The following is a 21,307-nucleotide window of genomic DNA, read 5'->3' as shown; positions in this document are numbered from 1 at the left end:
TCTCGCAGTGACCACCACCTCCATCGTTCTTAACTAAATCAGCAACGTCTCTTTAAATACATTAGGACTAATTTATTAACATTTCTAGCCTCTTCAGAAGTTGGTGAAGCCTAGATACTGTTGAATACCCCCGCATTATTTAAATTATATTTTGGGTACTGCATAAAAAACAAACTTATCTCAGTTTAGATTCGCACTCATTCCATTAAAACATGATATGTATCCTCTACTCGATTATATTATGTGCACAATGGCGAATCAAATTTCTTCATTAGGAAGCCAATTCTAATTAAGTTTCATTATATTTTTAATTCATTAAACTTTAACGAATAAATTAAAAATATATACTAAATATTATCTGCAGTGGTTTTTACGTTTCTCACACGGGCACGATGTAAAGATTTTATTTGTATGTTAAATACAATACATGTACATAGGAGGACATAAGGTCACCTTTAAATTAACTAGTTGAGAGTTTATATTTCATGTATACCTAACATACCTACTCAACACAATTTATTTGTATCATTACAAAAGAACGTAAACATTTAACGAGAATAAATATTAAATGAAAGAAATTAAGGTTTCATTAAAATTAATATTATTATAAATTCGAACAAGAAATTTCAAGTAAATAAACCTTTTTGCTACTACTTTTATAATTCCTCATTGCCCTCTTTCGTGGTGTTTAAAAATAGAAGTTCGTAACAATTCCTAAATTAGACAAAAATAAACGGTACATCGTAAATATTTTCCATATTTAAATTTCAAACGCTTTGCGAGAGTTAATATATCTGTCAGTGAATGTTTTACGTACGAAAAAAGTATACATATACAACCTCCTTGATACTTTACAAATATATCATGAGCCGACCCGTCAAGCAATCAGTCAATGACCGTTGCGTGTATTCGAACGTCACGGCGGCGACCTGACAGCTCTGTTTCGCGCCGAAATTTGAAATAAGAACGCGTGAGAAATCGCCCGAAGCGCTCGAATTACCTACGTTCAGAAACGTTAAAGAGCGATTCTTAGAATTTTAATATGTGAACTTATTTTTTGTAAGAAACATTTAAAGACGAAAAGAAGTGTTAAACGTACTTAAGTACGATTCATTTACATTTAATACACGACTTATCAATGATTAACAAAGACTAAAACATTCCACATCGCTTGATTCTCAGGCGTCGAATTCTCTTTTAATATTTATAAACACGATGAAAATAACTCATGGGTTACTAAAATATAACGTACAGACAAACAAAACATAACCACGTACCTTTTAAGACCGTCAAATTAAGATCACCCTAGTACTGATAACATTTTGGTTTAAATATTGTTTTGATAGGATATTTTATATATTCTTATAATGGAAAATATACCAATGATACATTTCAACAACCGTCCTTCAAACGATTTTAATATGTCAGTAAATCCACTCAATGTCACGATTAGAATAATCGAATAAACGTAAAACGAATTCCCACGGTAACACCGAACTTATATTTATGTAAAGTAGGTAAAGACAAGTTGGCATGGCGACAATCGAGGTATTTACATTTTAATGATCGCCGGTAGTATTAAATAAAATATTTAAGACTTAAAAGGGTACAACCATAGCTATCAAGAATTATATCGACATGCTTTTAACCAGGCTGACCGGAAGGAGAGTGTTGTTTTACAACGTCTATAAAAGATTACGTAAATTTATAATAAGACTTGTTTTATTTTAATGTCAAGTAAAGTTATTAAAATGTTTAGCCTTAGGAGGTATTATCGTTAACAAGAGTATACACAGTACATAGACTAGGTTCGAAATAGAGTCGAACTTGCGACTACTAGTGCAATAGCCAATTGCTTTGATCACAAAACAAATACGTAATTTAAATCAAAAACCTAAGTAAACTAACCAGCTTTCCATAAAACCTACATACTTGAATAAAGTTTCAAGAAGTACTTAAATCCTAGTAATTTAACATATACATACTAATACATTGCAACATAAATAATAATAAAATTTAACTATTAGACATAATTAACATATTAAATATTTAATTTTACAAACTATCCGTTTAAATACTATAAATTTTCTAATAGAACCGGTCAAACTCGTATATTCGTAACAAATGTGTGTTACCTGGCTACATCTTGCTGACACACTGATGCAAATTAACAAATATTATTCAATCTTTATTATTATATATATAAAAATGTATTACATATGTGTTATTCCATCACAAATTTATAAGAATACCGTAAAAATTCAATGTATTTCCAATTTGAAATATTTCATTGAGTACATCAGGCCGTTTATTGTCATTATAGGCTGTAAAATATCGAAGAATTATTTAGGTATTAGGAGTAGTTCAGTAATAGTCACTACATAGCCCTAACTCTCATCCATAAGTTTACGTACCTACGTAGATTACAACCTAATGTGTTCTGATGTTAGCTATTAACATAGTAAACTCTTTTTTACACGACAAATAATAAAGTATGTATGATAAAACTAGGTACGATATCTAACAAAAGTCTAAATTAAGCACAGACGAATCCGAGAAAAATATCTAGTATTAAATACGACTAAATTTATCTTCCTATGGAACCAAAACATTATCATATTTAATATTAACAAATATAATTTAACATAAAGTCACCGTCCAATTATTTTTACAAAGAATTACCTCATAAAATATTTTAAAAGATTAGTCTTTAAATAGAATATACCGGATCGAACACAAGACATCGTTACTCGAAATTTTTTCTTGTATAAATTGAAAAGTTTTAAAAGGATCCCGTATTTATCCAGCCTAAGGCAATATCGGGGAGATTCGATCCATAAAAAAACTCCATGTTTCCGGTCTAGACTTGGTCGCGTGTGCATTATGTACATTAACGGTAAGGGGGGTTCATACTGAACGCTGTACTGCGGCTGAAAACTTTTAATAACTAAATATTTTAGTATTGTATCTAGGGTCCGATAATGTGTACGCTTGGGGCACAGAACACATAGTGAAATAATTTCAAAATATTTTTTTTTTATACTCAAAGTAATTTCAAGCCTTTGCGTTTGTTAATAAAAATCGGTGATAATGGTACACGGTAAAGTTTATAAAATTTATGATGTATTATAAAATAATTCTTTCACTTATACCTCATGTTAAAATAAATAAATATATAATAATAAATGAGAAATTGAAATAATATTAAATAAGTAGTCTGTTCCTATCTACAGTGGGTAACTTAATTCCTGTGTTCTAGGTAACACTGATACTAATAACTGAACTATGACACATTATTATTTAATTGGTCGATCGACATTATTGAATTATATATAAACTGTAAAAAGAAAATAATATAGACAGTAAATAAATGAGTCCCTCTCAAATTTTTTTTCAAAAGATCATTCTCAAGCCGTTCTGTACCGCTGCGTATTACGCTCCGTCTGTAGGGCACTTAACATATAAATTATAATTTAAGTTATACAGAAAACTCTTTTGTCGGCAACAGAGGCGTTATGATACGGGAAGTTACGTGGCGAGACGAGCCTTCCTCTGTTTTATTGTTCGTGCGAATAATTTTTAAAAATGTTTTACAACTAAAAACAATATTTAACTTAAAATGACGACTGGCTGGTCTTATTATATCTGCTTAATGTCATGGAGTAACAATCTATGTTACATTCGGATAGTAATATAACTACACGAAATTATTTTAGGTATTAAAATTGTTATATCTCCCTAACTTTGGGACGACGAAAAGCCTGTTTTTTATATTTGAAACAATTAAACCGACTTTCGTTTTTTAATATCGTTTTGGAATATCAATGTATAATATAAGACAAAGAAACTATCGATTAATACAAACAAATCGTAAAAAGTACCGATTTAAAAATATTTTAAAAATGTACCAACAATCGTTCTTGTGTACGTGAGATATAAACATACAAAATCATCGATATAAAACAATCGTACTTTTTTCCGAGACACAGTTTTCATATGGCCTTTAAGACGAAACGAGTGGTATTAACAACTCCATCGTAGCCTTATTCGGTACGAGCTTAACCGGTAGAAATTGCGATGGGCACTTATAGTTTCTTTGGTCGTATATTTTACCGTAAATATCTTTTTTAATGTCGACATAAAAATTATTAGCGGCGCGCGCGCATGCAAGACGAGAATCGTAAAGAATTTTCAGAAATGCACGCGTTCGTACATTAATCTGTGATCATATTCGCCGACAGTAATGGACTATGGGAGTTATTTCATAAAGAAATCTTAATCTGCGATTATAAACAAAAAGTGCAACACATGATATGAATCTGAAAAATTGTTACAATACCTTGTGTCTATATATACTGTCGTTTAACCGTTAAATAATTTCAAATTACAAATCAATTTAAAATGAAGCGTAGCAAAAAAGAATATTGATAAATAAAATTTTTCTAATGCGAGAATTCACAAAATTATATTTTGGCCTAACGTAATATTATTTTAGGACACTCTATTCAACAACGCCACAGCAGTTTGAAATCCACCGGTGTCATTTTCATACGACGTTCAGCATATGGCTGACGTGTTTACTTTACAAATAATCTTTTAAAATTTAGACATTGTACTCGTTTTATGTTTTTATAAGCTGTTTAGAACCAAATCGGTAAAAAATCTGTAATTTAAGACATTAACACGATAGCACAAAGGCGGGCACGCGACTGAATTCACAAAGAAACGCAGGTGACCGTTGAGCGTATATTTAAAAAAAACAGCGTCCATTTCGGCTATTTTAGGCTGTACTGCGAGCGAATAAAGCGAAAAATCCTTAATATATCCAATACTGCATTGAATGCAGTTTTTATAATGGCCCATTTTGCAAGACGTTTCTATGAAAACCTTAGCGCTATTGTACAACGAAACCGATGGTAACGTGGACAATAGTTAAAAATTTGAACGAGATCGCACCTGGCTTTAGCTCGAGCCACAGAAACACACAACCGCCGCAGTCGATACGCTCGTAAATCAATATTGTCCCGCCATAAATAAGGGCTTAATTTCTCTATACGTCGCAACGTCTGCGAAATATACGTACAATGTCTTCACAGCACAATAGCAGGAGACATTAAGTTTCGATATGTCAGATGTAAGAAGGGATCGCTCCACATTTCATTTTTAAATGCAGGTGATGCGCTGTTATATAAAACGTAAAATTCAATTATTCGCCTATTGACGGCGCAAGATGCTGTTGTTGCGCAGATATGAATGGGAGTTTTAACGAGTTTTTCTTTCGAAAAGCACTAATACAAATTGATCGTAAATTACATGAATAACTGAATAATATGAATCTGAAGCGGCTACGCCTGTTATTACTGTGTTGGGTAATAAATAACGTTTTATAAAACACGATAATATATTTATTACAATTATTCTACACAATAGAAGGTTATTCTTACAATAAATGTAAGACAAGTTTATATTTTACATGTTCATTGGCGGTTTGATGAAGTTTAATAGAATATACGTAAGTACTTCATTTAGTTGAGGCATTAGGTTTAAGAGAATATATATTAAATTATTTTTTTTTTTTATATTTATTTCATACTTTTTTGCATACATTACCTATAATAAAATAATTCACAATATTTAAAAGAAAAGAGCCTTATTACAAAAAAAAGTAATTTTTTTTAAATTAAATGTGAATGTTCTCAATTCAATTGTAGTTTTTCTTTGTAATTTTTAACTGGGTAGACCGATTTCGATGATTCTTTTTCTAATCAAAAGCTGGCTTATGGCCCCATTAAAATTTGATCAAGATCTGACGAGTACTTTTTGAGTTATTTCTAATAATACGTATTTATTTGACAATTTTTTCATCTACCTACGTTATATTACTTGTCGATGTAATTAGTCGTTTTTTTTTGTCGTTCGCAAGCAAACATGATTATATTTCTATCTAGAAAAATGTCCGGTATCACAAACTGTCAAACGCGTAATTTAAATAATATTTACGTATTCTAAATTTTTTCTAACCATAAGAACATATAAAGTATTATAAAAATGTTAGGAAATAGTCCAGCCATTCAAGAGTTTTGCGCTTAGCAACACATCTAGCGATTGTATTTATATAAGAAGTTAGATTACATTCAAATTACAAAACCTCTCAGAATCTGCTTAGTTATTTATTTAATAAAATCATTTGCATTTGTTTTGTCCTATTAAAACGAGTCAGTGAATGAAAATAAAAATTTCAAAAATATGCTTATTTGAATCTGTCTTTACGATTGGCTTCAATTTGGATGCTAATTTTTTGTTCTATTCGAATCAGTGTATGCATTAAAATCGTACAAGAATGTGATTCTGATAAGAATATATTGTTAATAAATTTCCCATTTACATTCATTTTTAACACCAATTAGAATTAAAATGAACCTTAGTAACATCATTTATGAATTGTTTTACCATTTTGTTAAGATACTTAAAGTATAACAGCACATAATATTATAATACGGTACATAATATAATTTTTAAACATCTAACTCCATTTTATCACTCATTTCTTTCGAAACACATGAAACCATTTGCTAAACAGTTAAACAGGCCCTTAGATTATTAATAGTACATCGTCGACATAATTATATAAGTCACTTGCTGTTATTGTCCCTTCAACAATAATCGACCTTCGAAAACGAAAATAATCGAATCGAACTCGATCATTGTAACGTCGCTCATCAAAATAAAGTCTTTATTCCCTACTTCCTTCCAAGTTTCCATTTCTGGAAACATCCGGGGCTCTTAACCCTTTAGGGCTTTGTTTGTAAATATAAAAATGTTTTAATATGTTAAATCGTACGTGAGTCACACGGCCTAAGGGCTAAGGCGAGGGCACACAGCTGGGCTTCGGTATATTTAAAATTTTACTACACTATTACGTTGGGTTTCGCTCGCATTATTTCTTATTAGCATAATCTACTATTCCGCGGGGACCTCTAACATTATTATTTAAATTTTTCGAGGATGCGATTTCCTGAGGAGTTTGAGATGAATGTTAATTTAATAAACGGTTATAGATTACTATTCTCTAAATAGCTTTTGTGTGTTTTCGAAAGTCATCCAAGTAAAAAAAATCAGTATTACGAGTAGTTTACGGGTACACTTCGTGACGATTTTGTTTAGTTTCTGTGTATGTTATGTGTTAAAACTAATGATCTTTGGGTAGCGTTTCGATGAAAGTTAGAAAGAAACGAAATTTTCACAAGTGTATCATAATAAATTACAGCATCAAACGATGCAAATAAATTTCATTAACAAGTACCTATAATGTGAAGTAGAAATAAAGTAGATTTTTTTGAAAAAGCAAATATATTTTCGATTGATAATGATGATATACCTATTTTTGATATTAAATCAAAATAAGAAGAAAAAATAATATTTTTTAATAAAAAAAAAAATTACAGTGTATTTAGGACATAAAAAGTAAGTTTTCTCCTTATTTCGTGGACAAAGTTTCAAGGGAGAAAAAATAACCAGTCAATGTTTTGAATTTTTCGCATAAGTTTTGAGGTTAAATGAAAAAAATGCACAGACAAAAGTTGTAGATCTTTTTATTACCTACAACTTTGCCATTTAACTTTTTTCGATACGACTCGTAGTTTTGCCGGAAATCGTGATAAACCGTTTTCAACCTTAAAATCTCATCCCTCCCTACTTTCTGATGTAAAATCGCCCATAAATTATTTTTCGTTTTATTTTATTACCTTACTTTTCTAATAGGTTATGAAACCTATTAGAAATTATAACTAACTATTCTATTTTTTTTTTTACTTTTTACCCTTTTTAAACGGCACTTCGGCACTGGTCTAAAAGGTCAAAAGAAATTAAATTTATATTTCTATTAGTGACAAGCGCAACTTTACCTACATATTGAAATCATGTTTTCATAAACAACAGTCTTAGCTTCAAAAGTAAAAAAAAAATAAGAGCCCGTTATATAAAAATTTGGTTTATTTCATTATTCCCAACTTGATAAAGATCGTAACGTGTTACTTCCCGCCTTCGGTCGAAAAAAAATCTTAAAAAAAATCATTTTACTAAGAAAAGCATCTAATGAAAGTAGTTTGTATGCCCGTAGAGATTTTTAATGTCTTTACACCTTCCGGGAACAACATTGTTTTTAAGTGTTTGTTTACAAAAGTTATCAAATAAAGTCAACGGTGTTTGTTTATTAAATTACACTTTTACTACTGTATTTAAATTTCTTCAATTCTAAAAGTCAAAGAAATGGAAATGTTACGTAACTTCTCTAACCTAGCGCCATTAAAACTGGAATATATGTTTATTGTAAAAAATGGACTACACACTGATTACGATTAAGTAAAGAATTCAAAATTATAACTATTTCCGTGTCCTTGTTAATAGTTTCATACTATTGAACGATTATCTTTGTCTACTTGCATTTTATGTTATTAATTAATATTGTGTAATAAATTTTAGGTAAAAATCCAACGTCGTTTAAAGAGACAATGGATACTGACAATAGTATTCATGAACAAATATTTATGAATTAAAAAGGTTTCAAGTTTTAATTTCCAAAACGAAAAAAATACCGGAAAGTTGTTTAATGTTATGAAATAAGAATCCTTATACATTACATTACAAAAAGTAATAATAACACTTCAACCAAGATGTTTCTATGGTAACCAGCTATGCATATTTGAGTACTTAATTGATCCTTTGCAAATGGTACTATTTGTAATTGAGTGTAATCTAAAGACAAATTGTTACTATGTCACAATAATATACGCACAAAATAATCCATGTTCGTTACAGAAGTTCTAACTTGGAGTGACATCTAGCGGACGACATCGAAGTACATCAAAATATTTCTACTATTACACGCGAGATGTCACTACTGCCGAAATTACTTGATGTTACTACTTACCAGCGCCACCTAGCGGTGGATAGCAAAATGAGATCCTTTCTACTCAGCAATGATGATAACAACGCCATCTATTAGACACTGCATCCAAAGCGCACTTATTCAAACCACATTATTTATAACAAAATAATCTTCTTGCAACTAAACACATATTAAAACCATATCTTTCACGTTTCATAGTCGTCGTTTTTATATTTAACTTTATATCGATGCACTGCATTATAATTTGTTACACATAACTTGCACTTGCACATGTGGTGTTGCACAATAAATGTTTTAATCTGAAACAAAGATAATAAAAAGGTTAATAAACTGAACTATAACATCCGCTAAACATTAAAGTCGGGCCAAGTTGACGAACATTCAAATAAAGGCAAAAACTTTTCTCTTATACATTAGATGACTTGTATTTTAATTGCCCATGCTCCCAAGTTGGAGGAAAAATTCAGTATTAGTTTACGGGATATAGAAAGCAATATGTAATAACAATTACATTTTTATGATAATAACTTACCGCGAGACATTCGGCAAGCGGAGTTGATAGATATTTTTAAACAATGTGTTAAACAACATTTTCTATCTACATATCGTTAATAACATTTATTTGTATGATATTTATATATTATTTTTAGTAAATAATTATTCGTTAATGTATTTTATATGTATGTAATTATTTTTTATGCATATTATTATGTAATTATATGTATGTCTAAATGTATTTATGTATGTGTATGTATATATTTATGTATGTGTACGTATATATGTATATATGTGTGTGTATATGTGTATTATATATTTTATACAAAAAAAAATTTACTTATTTATGTTTTTTTTTCCTTTTTAATAAATATGTAAGTCTATCATATCGTAGTTTTTGTCTATTTATTATTGAACTTTCCTCATTAATTTGTGCACACCTCTAACCGCTGCTACTGTATCGTTTCCAGTACCCAAAGGTTATCTGGAAGAAATCGCTATTTAGCGATAAGATTGCCTTTGTATATCTTGTATTGTATCTTTCTTTGTGTCTGTATTTCGGTGTACATTAAGAAAAAATAAATAAATAAAAATGAATAAGTAACTGATACCAATGTGTTAACATGTGGTTATGTGCCTCAGCACAATGTCACCAACTATTAAAGCAGACAAGTATCTTTAGCATTAACGAAATGGTTAACTAAAAAAGTTCAAGAACTACAACAGTATCATGTAAGAATTAATATTATATATTAATAAAATACAAGATTTTGTTATTTAAATAAATAACATATGCATTAGCCTTTAGAGTCAAATCACATTTTAACTAAAATTAATTTTTAACATTATATCAAACCCGTCAAAACCATCAACTTGATTCATTAAATATATAATTAATTGGTCTCAAAGAATCTGAAAATTAAATAATTAACAATATTATCTGTTCTGGAATATTCTGTTAATGTCCCACTGTTGGCCAAAGGGGATCTTTTCCTATTGGACTATCAATCCACATTTAAACTATTTAACATTCAATTTTGTCACTATCAGATTTATATTAGATATATTAATACAAATGGGTCCAATAACCTCACTGTTTTGTATAATAAGATGGTATGGTATGGGTATGATAAGACAAATGCATACCTATTGAACACAGATATTTTTACAAATACAAAAAAGAATTATTTTCTGAATTAAACTAATTACTGTATTACTAAAACTATTAACACCACTGTACTGTGAAAGATAATATACAAAGTATTAATACAAATTAGTTGGTTTAATACAATTTAAGCAATTGTTACATCAGCATGGTTATAGAACCTGACCTGAATTCTACCCCGGGAAGTATTATCCTGCCCCGAATCTAAATGTAAAATGTATTTATTTGTTTATGTATTATTTATATGTATATAAAACAATTTGTAGATATATTGGTAAGCTATTACATAAAGAAAGGCATAAAGTTGACTATCTTATGAACAGACGACCATGTGGTGCAACAGCGCATGTTAAAATATATACTTATCATTCATTTATTTAAATTTTACTAAGTTGCAATGAGATAAAAACCATGCTTGCATTGCTGTAACATTAGGAATAATTAAAGATTAATAAAAATATATTAAATTCCAATTCTACTTTACATCTTAATAATACTATTAGCAGCAATGAAAATTAAAAGGGCACATTTTGTTCAGTAATTAAGGATTTTCTTAGCAACTAAAATAACCATGTTTCTAAACCTTTATCATTTTGTTTCAAATGTGAGGTTATTGATGGATGGACATATTTGCTGTTTTAACTAATTTTGGCAAGGGCTAGGCAAAACAATAAAACTATTTAATCATCAACCTTTGATTTTTGATTTTACTTATAAATTCAATGGATGTAACTTTGAAAAAATAATTGTCTGACTTTGCACTTTTAAATGAGAGGTTATTTGAAAATATATACAATGTTATATTTCTTTTTAATGATGAAGAATATTTTAAAACAATCTAAATATCAACGTATAGTTTTACCTGAAATATAATTTAAATAACATGGTATTTTACGAAATCCAACACAGTAGCAATTATCTACTATTTTTTAAAACTTTTATCACATATTCTGCAAATCCCAGGATTTAATACTCACCACAAACATTTTATCCTTTCGTAAGCTGCCGAAGAAACTTAGATTCATCGCGGAAAATACAATAAGAAAATAACCAAATATGAATCCTTAATTAAACCTGTCTTCGTTTAAAACCACGTTTTAGAGCTTAAAAACGAAATTATAGAAATAACAAGGAGTTTGCTCAAAGGTAACAATGTTACTTAAAATAAAACGAAAGTTTTAAGTTCACTTTGTTGACTGAAATTTCAGAAATTGACTGAAAATGCAAGCACGTGCATTCCGAAATGCACCATGCAAGAATACCAAATAAAATACTTTTTGGACACAGGCATACATAAATATGCCCGAATACACTTCTTAATCACTATATACAACTTTTTCGGGAATTTATAAATTCAAAACTTATAACCAAATCGAATATCAGCGGCTGAAAAACCTACACAAAGAAAACATATGATCGATCGAAATTGAATTGAAGTGCACATGGAATTGTCTATGGCATGATACGACGTATGTCAAATTTGTGTAAGAAGTGAAAGAATTTGAATGAATGAAAATAGGACCATAAGCAAAATTAAAAGGAATGATATTGTGAATTGAATGATGTGTTTTAAAAAAATAATTTTAAACTTACCATTAAAATAGTGTTTAAAATAAGTTAAAATAAATTAAAATGGCTATTTTCTTGTTTTTAGTTGCTAGATGATTATTGTCATAGTGATGAAAGTACAGCCTGAAAGTAAAAAAAAAATCATTTCAAAACATTTTATGAGCAATATAATGAAAATTAAATGTATTAAAATACTGAATGTCATAATCTTACCGGTTCTTCTTCTACCCATAAACTTTCAAACTCCTTTTCAAATTTATTTACAATATTAGTGTTTGAAGTAACTATAACACTTTCTCGGTTTGAAACCATGGCTTGTGTAGACCAATTTAACGATCCTGACATAACAAAACCTTTAGTATTTTTTGTTTTGGACTGTTTGCTGTTTTGTTTTGCGAATTGAGAGTGAATATTTAATTTTTCGGCATGAGTTTTTAGTAAATTTTTTCGTTTAATCGCCTTAGGACCATCTATAATGCAAAACTTGTGATGCATTAATATAGACTTTTTATTTGTTTGAACCTGTATAAAACCTGCAAATATTATTCACATTTAAATACTTAAAGTGTCATTTCTAAGACGTCAAATTGAGAAAAAAAAGAAAAAAAAGGCTTACTGTATTCCTGTAATTTTTTTATTTGTGATGGAGGTGTATCAGCCATATCACTGTCGACGACAATTCTGACTAGAATATGCCGTTGCCCCAGTCTTATTATCTGTTCAGCTATTTCACTGCTTGTTATTAAATACATACAGACATCTAACGTCTCACGTGCGGATTTAATATACTTTATAAGTTTGAAACAATTTAGTTCTCTGCTCTCACATATGGTAATATCCTTGTTTGGGGGCACTCTTATTGTGTGGCGAACAACATCATCCGAAAATAATATCACGTCATTAATATCGCGAATTTTATTATTAAAAATTGCAGCGTCGTCGCTAAAGGCATAGTCGTTTGCAACCACGTCTTGTGAACTTTTCTTAAAATTATATAAGTATTTGCACACCTTTTTTGCTACTTGAGAAACAACAACTGCGGTAGCCGTAGACATTAAAATAAATTTCGCACTTTTCCAGTCCATATTGAATTTTTACAAGCTTCTTTTAAATTATTACTAATTTCAATATTCCACCATGGCGTCCATGCATTTAATAAAAAATTTCGAAAGTATAAACTATCTCAATCTACCTTCAAATATTTATCATTTCTATTCTATAATTGTTCTTTATTAATTATAACGAACTTTTATCAGTAAAGTTTCTACGATATAGTTTTTTTTATTTCATTATTATTTTTTAAATAGTTTATTTTGTTACTATTATTTACCATTTTACTAAATAAAGTTAGTTTCATGATTTTTAAATTAAGGGTTTAAAATATTTACTGCGTTCAGAAATTTAGTTCGGATAGTTCATTTACTAATAAACTTCTTGAATGTGTGCAGCTGTCAATGTAATAAAGACAAAAAGGCTTACGTTTTTCAATGTGTGTGTGAATTATTATTGATGACTTGATGTTGTATTCAGAAAAAAAAATAGGATTTTATTTTATATTTTATGTGATAAGAAAACAAAGACAATGCTGCTTCATTGAAAATTTGTAATTCATTGAAGTTATAAAATAAGTCGTAAATGTTATTAATAAAGTTGTTCTTGACTAAACATTTCTAAAATTAATTTAGACTGCGCATCGCGCTTTCTTGAAAAAATATGCCAAAAATACCATATAAAGCGGAAAAATGCCAAGATGACGACGAAGATTATGAAATAGTATCATTCGAGGATTTTTGCGACAAATCACCAGGAGCGAAAACCGATTTACTGACTCTTAATGATAACATAAATTATCGTCTTTACTATGAAAGTGATAAGAACTCAACGTTCGCCGAAGGCGGTGAACCATCAATACGTAATGTTGGAATGCATACAGAGACGTCTTTGAACGGTCCTAAAAATGCATCTTATAAAAGAAAATTGTCTTTTGCTCCCTTTGGAAGGACCGACAAGTCTAGCCGAAGACATCTCTTTAGCGGCGTCATACCAAAGCCTAGAGATGAAGGAGAATCTACTAGAGACCACCGGTAATATTAAGTATATAATAAACATATTAGAGGAAAGGGAGAACAATTTTTTAAATTAATTATATTTTTCTGATCTGCTTCGATGTAATGTAGCATGATTTCTTATAGCCTGTACGTTTTACAACGAATTGAGTTTTCATTGTAAGAAAAGTTCTTAATTGCATTGGTAGATAATAAAATATGAATATGGACTAAGGTATACTCCTTACATGTTGCATGCTAGTTATAATCTAAATAGGAAATTAAATAGCCAATATCTAGATCCACTCACTAGATATTATTCTCATTGAACATAATATTATTTTGTATTTAAGAAAGTATACAGAATACTCCTTGTGCCTTGTAGAGCATTTTAAGATGTAGGTGCCCGTTGTTATGATATACATCTGTCATGTGATAGCAATTATTAGGAATATATCAGCTAATACACAGTGCAGCAGTGTGGTAGATAAAGCTCCAATTGTTCTCATACGTGGAGAAAGACACCTATACCCAGAAGTGGTATGTTACAGACTGAATCAATGAAATTTCAAAATACAAACCTCTATCTACTTACAATGTCTTCTTTACAATAAACCTTTCAACTATCCTTTATAAATCTAAAAGATTATGAGGATACAAAAACAAATTAGGTAAAGCAGACAGAAAAAAAATATAGTAAAGTAATTATATTAAAACTTAGTATATAGTTACTTTAATTAGCTTGTTGACGTAGTTTGATCCAGGGATTATGGATTTAATTACTGCCCTTACTTTAGGTGTTGTAATATATGCATTTATTTATATCTGTATATTTGTTATAAAAAATATGTAGCAATATCAGTTATCTGTTACCTATAACACAGACATTAGGTAACCTATCTTAGGAATAGACCCTGATGTTATTAGATATGGAATCAATAATAACAGAAGCTTTTTTATCACTGAGTTTTCACAAAATTGCAAATTATTTAGACAAAATCAGATTGTATACTTACATTAATACATATGTGAGATAAATAGAAAAACAAATCAATTACTTTAATTTTATATTAATGAATGAAAGATACAAAGCATAAATGATATTTATTGTTTTTAAACAAAGCATGTTTTATCTATCACTTACAAATATAAAACTTTACAAATATAATAATTTATTTTTAAAGTTTTAATTTGTAAAATGACGATTCGAAAGTGCTCTTGGAGCCTATTTGAATAAAGCTATTTTTGATTTTGATTTTGATTTTTACATATTTTTATTTTGTATATATTATTTGATTGTAAATTTTTGAATTTTAATTTGAATTATATTTTTTTAATGTACAATTTGAGTTTCTTTTACTATTTTACACAAAAATAGTATTACATAAATTTGGTATATCAAGGACACTTGCAGAATTATATTACTGATATGAACAATATCTTTTTAATTAATTGTTTTTTAATATTAACGTAACATAATTATTCTTAACATTACAGTTAGATTTTGAGTAATTAAAATTAAATGTTAAGACATTGAATGTTTCTTCAATTACACTTTGTAACATTCTTATACTGTTTATATTTAGTTCTACCTTTGTACTAGGAACATTGAACTGAGTTCATTCCTTTGTTACGATTTTATACAAATATCGGTTCCAATATTTATTATATCTTATTACGATTATTCACTCACATGTGTGTAAACTGTTTTGCAAATACAAAATATTGTGTCAAGTGTTACATTAATTGATTGGAAATGAAAAGGTATTTATTTTTTATTACAATCATTTTTTTATCGTCTATTTTGCTTATCTTTATTACTTTTTAAATGCTGCAATTAAATTCATATCATTAATTGTTATTATTGTTTTGGGTTCCTCTCAAAATCAATATACATAGACCTTATGATTTTATTTTCGATTTTGACAAAGCCTTGTCGTAAAACTAGATAATGTACTGTTGGTCGCATATTTGATTCTCATTTCTGGCAAACATTTGTAAACATTAATATAATTTTTTCAAGGATGTAATAAACGTAATGTAATAACATTTATTGTTAATTATATCAGTTTTTAACCGCCTTCAAAAAAGGAGGAGCTTTCTCTATACGACCATATATATATATATATATATATATATATATATATGGTAGTTATTTTTGTGTGCGCATAACTTCGTCGTTTATGAACTGATTTTGATGATTCTTTCTTTTTTTTTCGAAGGAGATACGCCAAGGGTGGCACCATTATAAGAAAACTAGGGTCTGATGATGGCATCTCAGAGAAATCGAGGGAAACTCGAAAATCGTGGTAGCGACTAGTGCATTTCTTGTTTTCCTCTACTTATGTTATATTACTTGTCCATGTAATTGAAGTCGTTTTCTTTTTTCGTTTGCTAGCAAACACAATTATTACTAAATTAATTATAGTTATCGTGACCTACCTTTGATACGAAATGTAGATTCTGTAAAGGAGAATAAATAAGAGGATCCTATTCTATCCTTTCTTGAACAATTAAACAATGAAACATATACATTACAAGGAAGAGGTTCTCAATCATATAACTTTTTACTAGTTGTATTGGTATATCTGATTTTGATTATTTTTTTATTCAAAAGATAGTGCTTGTCGTGTGGTCCCATTTAAATTTAAGCGTTGTTTGACAAGTCGTTTTGAGTTATTATACCTAATAATGTGTTTTTGTTATTTGAGAACAAACGTAAATGTTGTTTTCGTCGTTTTTCTGTTTTTTTCTGCGATGATCGGTATACATACTATTTAAAACTTATCTAAAACTACGGTGACCTCAATAATAAATTGTGTAAATTGTTTTTATGCGTTATCTCTATAACAATATTAAGAATGTAGTGGAAAGATTTGTTTGCTTGTAGGTAATCGATATATGTACCAATATAAGTAAATACTATGTACTAAACCCGAATTTTATGTTTTTTCATCATTAAACAGCACAATGGGCAGATGTAAAGTAGGATATAAAACATCACGTTATGACTCCCACTAGACAAACAATAGTAACCATAAATGTCAACACAAGCAAAACCGCGAGAGATGCTTAATACACTTTTCGTATAATAAATACATTTTTTTATTATATTCTTACTGTAGTTATTTGGCATTATTGCTTGCATTCAATTGAATTTAGTGGTCTGTTGTACGTAATATATTTCTATATTTAAATTAAAAGTTAACATTTAAGAATTTATTTGATTGTAAGTATTGTTAGGCTATATCTAAGTAATATAAGGTTGAAGGGTAAGGTGTGGCTACGGTACTAAAGAATATAGCCACCCCCTCTCTTCCCGTGGGTGTCGTAAGAGGCGACTAAGGGATAACACAGTTCCACTACCACCTTGGAACTTAAAAGCCGACCGGTGGAGGGATAACCATCCAATTGCTGGCTTTGAAATACACAGGCCGAAGACGGACATCAGCGTCTTCGGTGCGACAAAGCCAGTACTGCGGTCACCAACCCGCCTACCCAGCGTGGTGACTATGGGTAGCACACATGAGTTCACGTTATTTTTGGCGTAAACTTGTGGAGGCCTATGTCCAGCAGTGGACTGTATAGGCTGTAATGATGATGATATTAAATATTTGTTTTTATATATTATATATAAAGATAGGTTTGAGAGCTTGCATTGAGCATAGAGCAGAGCACAGTTCAGTACAAATCTATTTCATTCTTGACCTTCTGATTGTCTCAGTTTAAACGCAAAAATAATTATTACTATTAATACCATTTTTGTTAATATATTTATTATCATGTTTCCGTAAATATTTAAGGTACGAAAGATTTTCTCCCCGTCGTGGTTGGGCGGGTCGTGCTTGGGAACAATTGTCTAACTTTTTCCCTGGAATGGTAGCCATAGCGGTGCTTTGTGCCCTGTGTGTGGGCGCCTGGTGGGCAGTGGGTGGAGCCCTTGGAGGAGGCTGGGGAGATGACCATTACAGGTAAAGTAATAATATTCTATTTTTATTGAGGTTTGAAATTATACTTTATAAGAAAATTTATGTTATATTTTAAATTGTATGTGTGGTGAAAAAGTAAGAAAAAGAAGGTTAATAAAATAGTTAAGTATTTTGAAGTTGGTCTCAAAATTTAATTCAGGTATTTTCTTTTCACAGTCATAACATCAGAGCTTCAACATGTGTTCCTATTGTATAATTTTTTATATTTTTTGTTTGTTGTATTTATAAATTCATTTCCGTTAGCATACATCTTTAATAACTTTTTTTGTATATTTTCAGGAGGTTGTGGGAACGCGCTCATCCGGATGACATAAAGAAACCTTTATCACCTATTATCGAAAAGGTAATTATATAATCATCGAAAAGGTAATATAAATTAATTTTTTTAATAATGTTGACGATACGATAGCGCAGTTGTTACAGTAACTGATAGTTGCACCAGGGGTCGCGGATTCGATCTCTTATCATGACATGATATATGATACAGCGATGTCCATTTTCATCTGAGCGTTTGTCTTCGTATTGTGTTTTATACCTTTAATATTGAGATGTTAATTTTTTTTAAATTTTATTTACAGATAATACCAACCGAAAACCGCTATCACGACCACAATAACCTGTCAACGAAAAATAAAATAAACATCACCGATGTGAATAGAAAGAAGGATTATAACAAGAAGAGTTATACGGAACGACCGATTGAGGTTCTGAAGGAAATGTGTTCGAATGTGTCGGACAATATGCGGTTTGATTGTCATCCGCAAGATAATGCAAGCGAAGAGGCGTGTACTAAACGAGGTGCGTTGTTTTACCAATGTTTTTATATTGGAATTAGGAGTTTTCTCTTTAAGAAATGATATAAATGTATATCTTATAACACACACACGGTCGTCTGTTCCCATGGTAAGCAACTTAATGCTTGTGTTATAGGTAAACAGTTGACTGTTATAACTATTTTCTTTTGTTTTGACAATTTTACTTAGAAATAATACATATTTAAATATATAAATACAAATATACACCTAGACTCAGACGGGAATCGAACCCACAACCCGCGGAACAGAAAGCAGGGCCATTAAAAACTGCGCCAACGGGCTAGTCAAAATATAAGGTCCGGCTTGAAAAATATCGGTGAGTGAAATAGTGTGAGAATACTGATACCTATCGTGGGACTGCTGTTTTACCGCGCAACGTCTGATGCGAGAAAGAGAAAACTATATATTTAAAAACCTCACTATATATATTCGCATATTTTCTTTTGGAAAACTGTGAATAGATTCAGTTGAGTTTCGTCGTAAAAGTAAAAATATTGATTTAAATAAATTAATCATTAACATCAAACAAAATAAAACTATTTTTCGATAATTCAAAATCCAAAACAACTTCATTCAAATGGGCTTCAAAAGCACATTCAAATCGTCATTTTACAAATTAAAATTTTGAAGTGATTATTATTTTTAAAAGTGAAGCTACCGCCAAATCGGAACGTAGATTCTGTAGAGAAGAATCGGCAAGAAACTTCACAGTTACTCTTTTGAAAATAATATAGAAACTGAGTTTTAGTACGTCACTAAGTCCACACATCTTTATAAGCTATATAATCCTGGACCGAATCCGCTTTTTCTATTAATTTCTTAATTGATCATATTATAGTCTTATTATTATGTAGTTATATTCGCCTATGATTGGGAAGCCACTTTAAACTTTTATTATTATTAATTTTTATGTAAGTGTAGCGTACTTTGTATTAGTGTTTCTAAATAAATAAATAAATAAATGACCATATATTTTTAATTCCTTATATTTAAGGTTGTTGCTGGAAACCAACAAGCATCCCTCGGGCTCCGTACTGCTTCTACCCTCCACAATACGATACCTACCACTTCATGAACAGTACGGAAAACAAACATGGCATTACAGTTTATTATGGGAAAGGACGGGACGCAATGTACCCTGGACAGTTTGCGACTGTTAAACTTGATTTTAATTATGTTTCCGATGATATCCTACAGATAAAGGTTTGTAGAATAACTAATTAATTTTTAATATTTTTTTACTAAAAGTACTGTACAACACACACACAAGTGCATTTGAACAGTAATTTTAAAATTCCATTTGTTTAATTCTTTTAATATTGATCATCACTCAATATGTCTTCTTGACTTTATATGTAAATAACTCTGGGTTGGTATATCTTAAACGAGAAATTTATTAGTGATCTTTTTAATTTTAGATATTTACTGCTTCTCAAGTCGCAAAATTTCACAGGATAATAAATTACACTTTAGCCCATAACATCCCACTGCTAGGCATAGGCATATCTGTCCATATAGGAGAAGAATTGGAGCTTAATCCACCATGCTGTTCCAATGCGGGTTGGCGGATACGTTCCCTACTATGAGTAACGGTCGCTATCAGGTGTACAAGATAACAACCGGAACCGACGGCTTAACGTGCTCTCCGAGGCACGGTGGGGAGACCCACAAGGGCAGACATCCAAACCGAGAAGAAAATTTTCAGGATAAGGATAATGAGTATTAAATTGAGATACTACAATCGATTGATAGATATGATATTTATCTACCACAGATAACAGACGCAGATAACCGCAGATTCGAACCCGCTTACCCCGAGATCCCGATGGTGTCGGGTCCCCTTTCACAGCTGAAGTACCGTGTAGAGGTCGATAGTTCTGCTGTAGGATTTAAGGTCGTGAGGAATGCAGATAATGTTACCATGTGAGATTATCACCTAATTTATTTAATAAGATGGATAACTGATTTTGTAAAATTTTAGAAATTGTAGTTTTAAGTGGTAATAGGTAATAGAATAATCAATTAAAAATTTCTTCGAAATAGTTAAATACAGAGAAAAATCATATATTATATTGTTCGATAATCCACCACGCTGCTCCACTATAGGCTGGTGGTATATTAATTATTAGTAACGGTAACTATAATTTGTCTCAAATAGCAACTGGGTCCGAGGGCTTTATATGCAAGATAAGCGATTACAAGGACATAATATATCCAAGAGAGAAGAAAGAACAAGACACTTCTTTCTTATTTCTTTACATACATGCAGGGGCAGAAGTCAGAAACAAATGTTTGTACAAATTCAAATACCCTAAGCACTA

General features: G+C 30.1%; 2 protein-coding genes and 1 long non-coding RNA gene across 3 annotated transcripts in view; 2 read left to right on the top strand and 1 right to left on the bottom strand.

The window, feature by feature from the left end:
• Window positions 1-12,338: 12,338 nt before the first annotated feature.
• On the bottom strand, window positions 12,339-13,222 carry LOC123659821 (mitochondrial cardiolipin hydrolase-like). Its single transcript, XM_045594991.1, has 2 exons — window positions 12,754-13,222; window positions 12,339-12,670 (listed from the first exon to the last, which is right to left on the bottom strand). Exons 1-2 carry the CDS (start codon window positions 13,220-13,222, stop codon window positions 12,339-12,341), a joined length of 801 nt encoding a protein of 266 aa, XP_045450947.1.
• Window positions 13,223-13,546: 324 nt separating this feature from the next.
• The window catches only part of LOC123659820, a 38,095-nt gene continuing 30,334 nt past the window's right edge, over window positions 13,547-21,307 (top strand). The window contains 6 exon segments of the mRNA XM_045594990.1: window positions 13,547-14,221; window positions 17,986-18,153; window positions 18,451-18,514; window positions 18,750-18,969; window positions 19,981-20,189; window positions 20,761-20,909. Coding sequence (XP_045450946.1) covers window positions 13,851-14,221; window positions 17,986-18,153; window positions 18,451-18,514; window positions 18,750-18,969; window positions 19,981-20,189; window positions 20,761-20,909 — 1,181 coding nt within the window. The 5' untranslated portion in view covers window positions 13,547-13,850.
• On the top strand, window positions 19,985-20,966 carry LOC123659758. The gene is made up of 2 exons (XR_006744079.1): window positions 19,985-20,189; window positions 20,761-20,966. It is a non-coding gene; the product is annotated as an uncharacterized LOC123659758 (long non-coding RNA).

Source organism: Melitaea cinxia, chromosome 14 (genome assembly GCF_905220565.1).
Source record: "Melitaea cinxia chromosome 14, ilMelCinx1.1, whole genome shotgun sequence".
Lineage (NCBI taxonomy): Eukaryota > Metazoa > Arthropoda > Insecta > Lepidoptera > Nymphalidae > Melitaea > Melitaea cinxia.
Note: the sequence above shows the minus strand (reverse complement) of the source record. Positions and strands in the feature narration are given on the sequence as shown.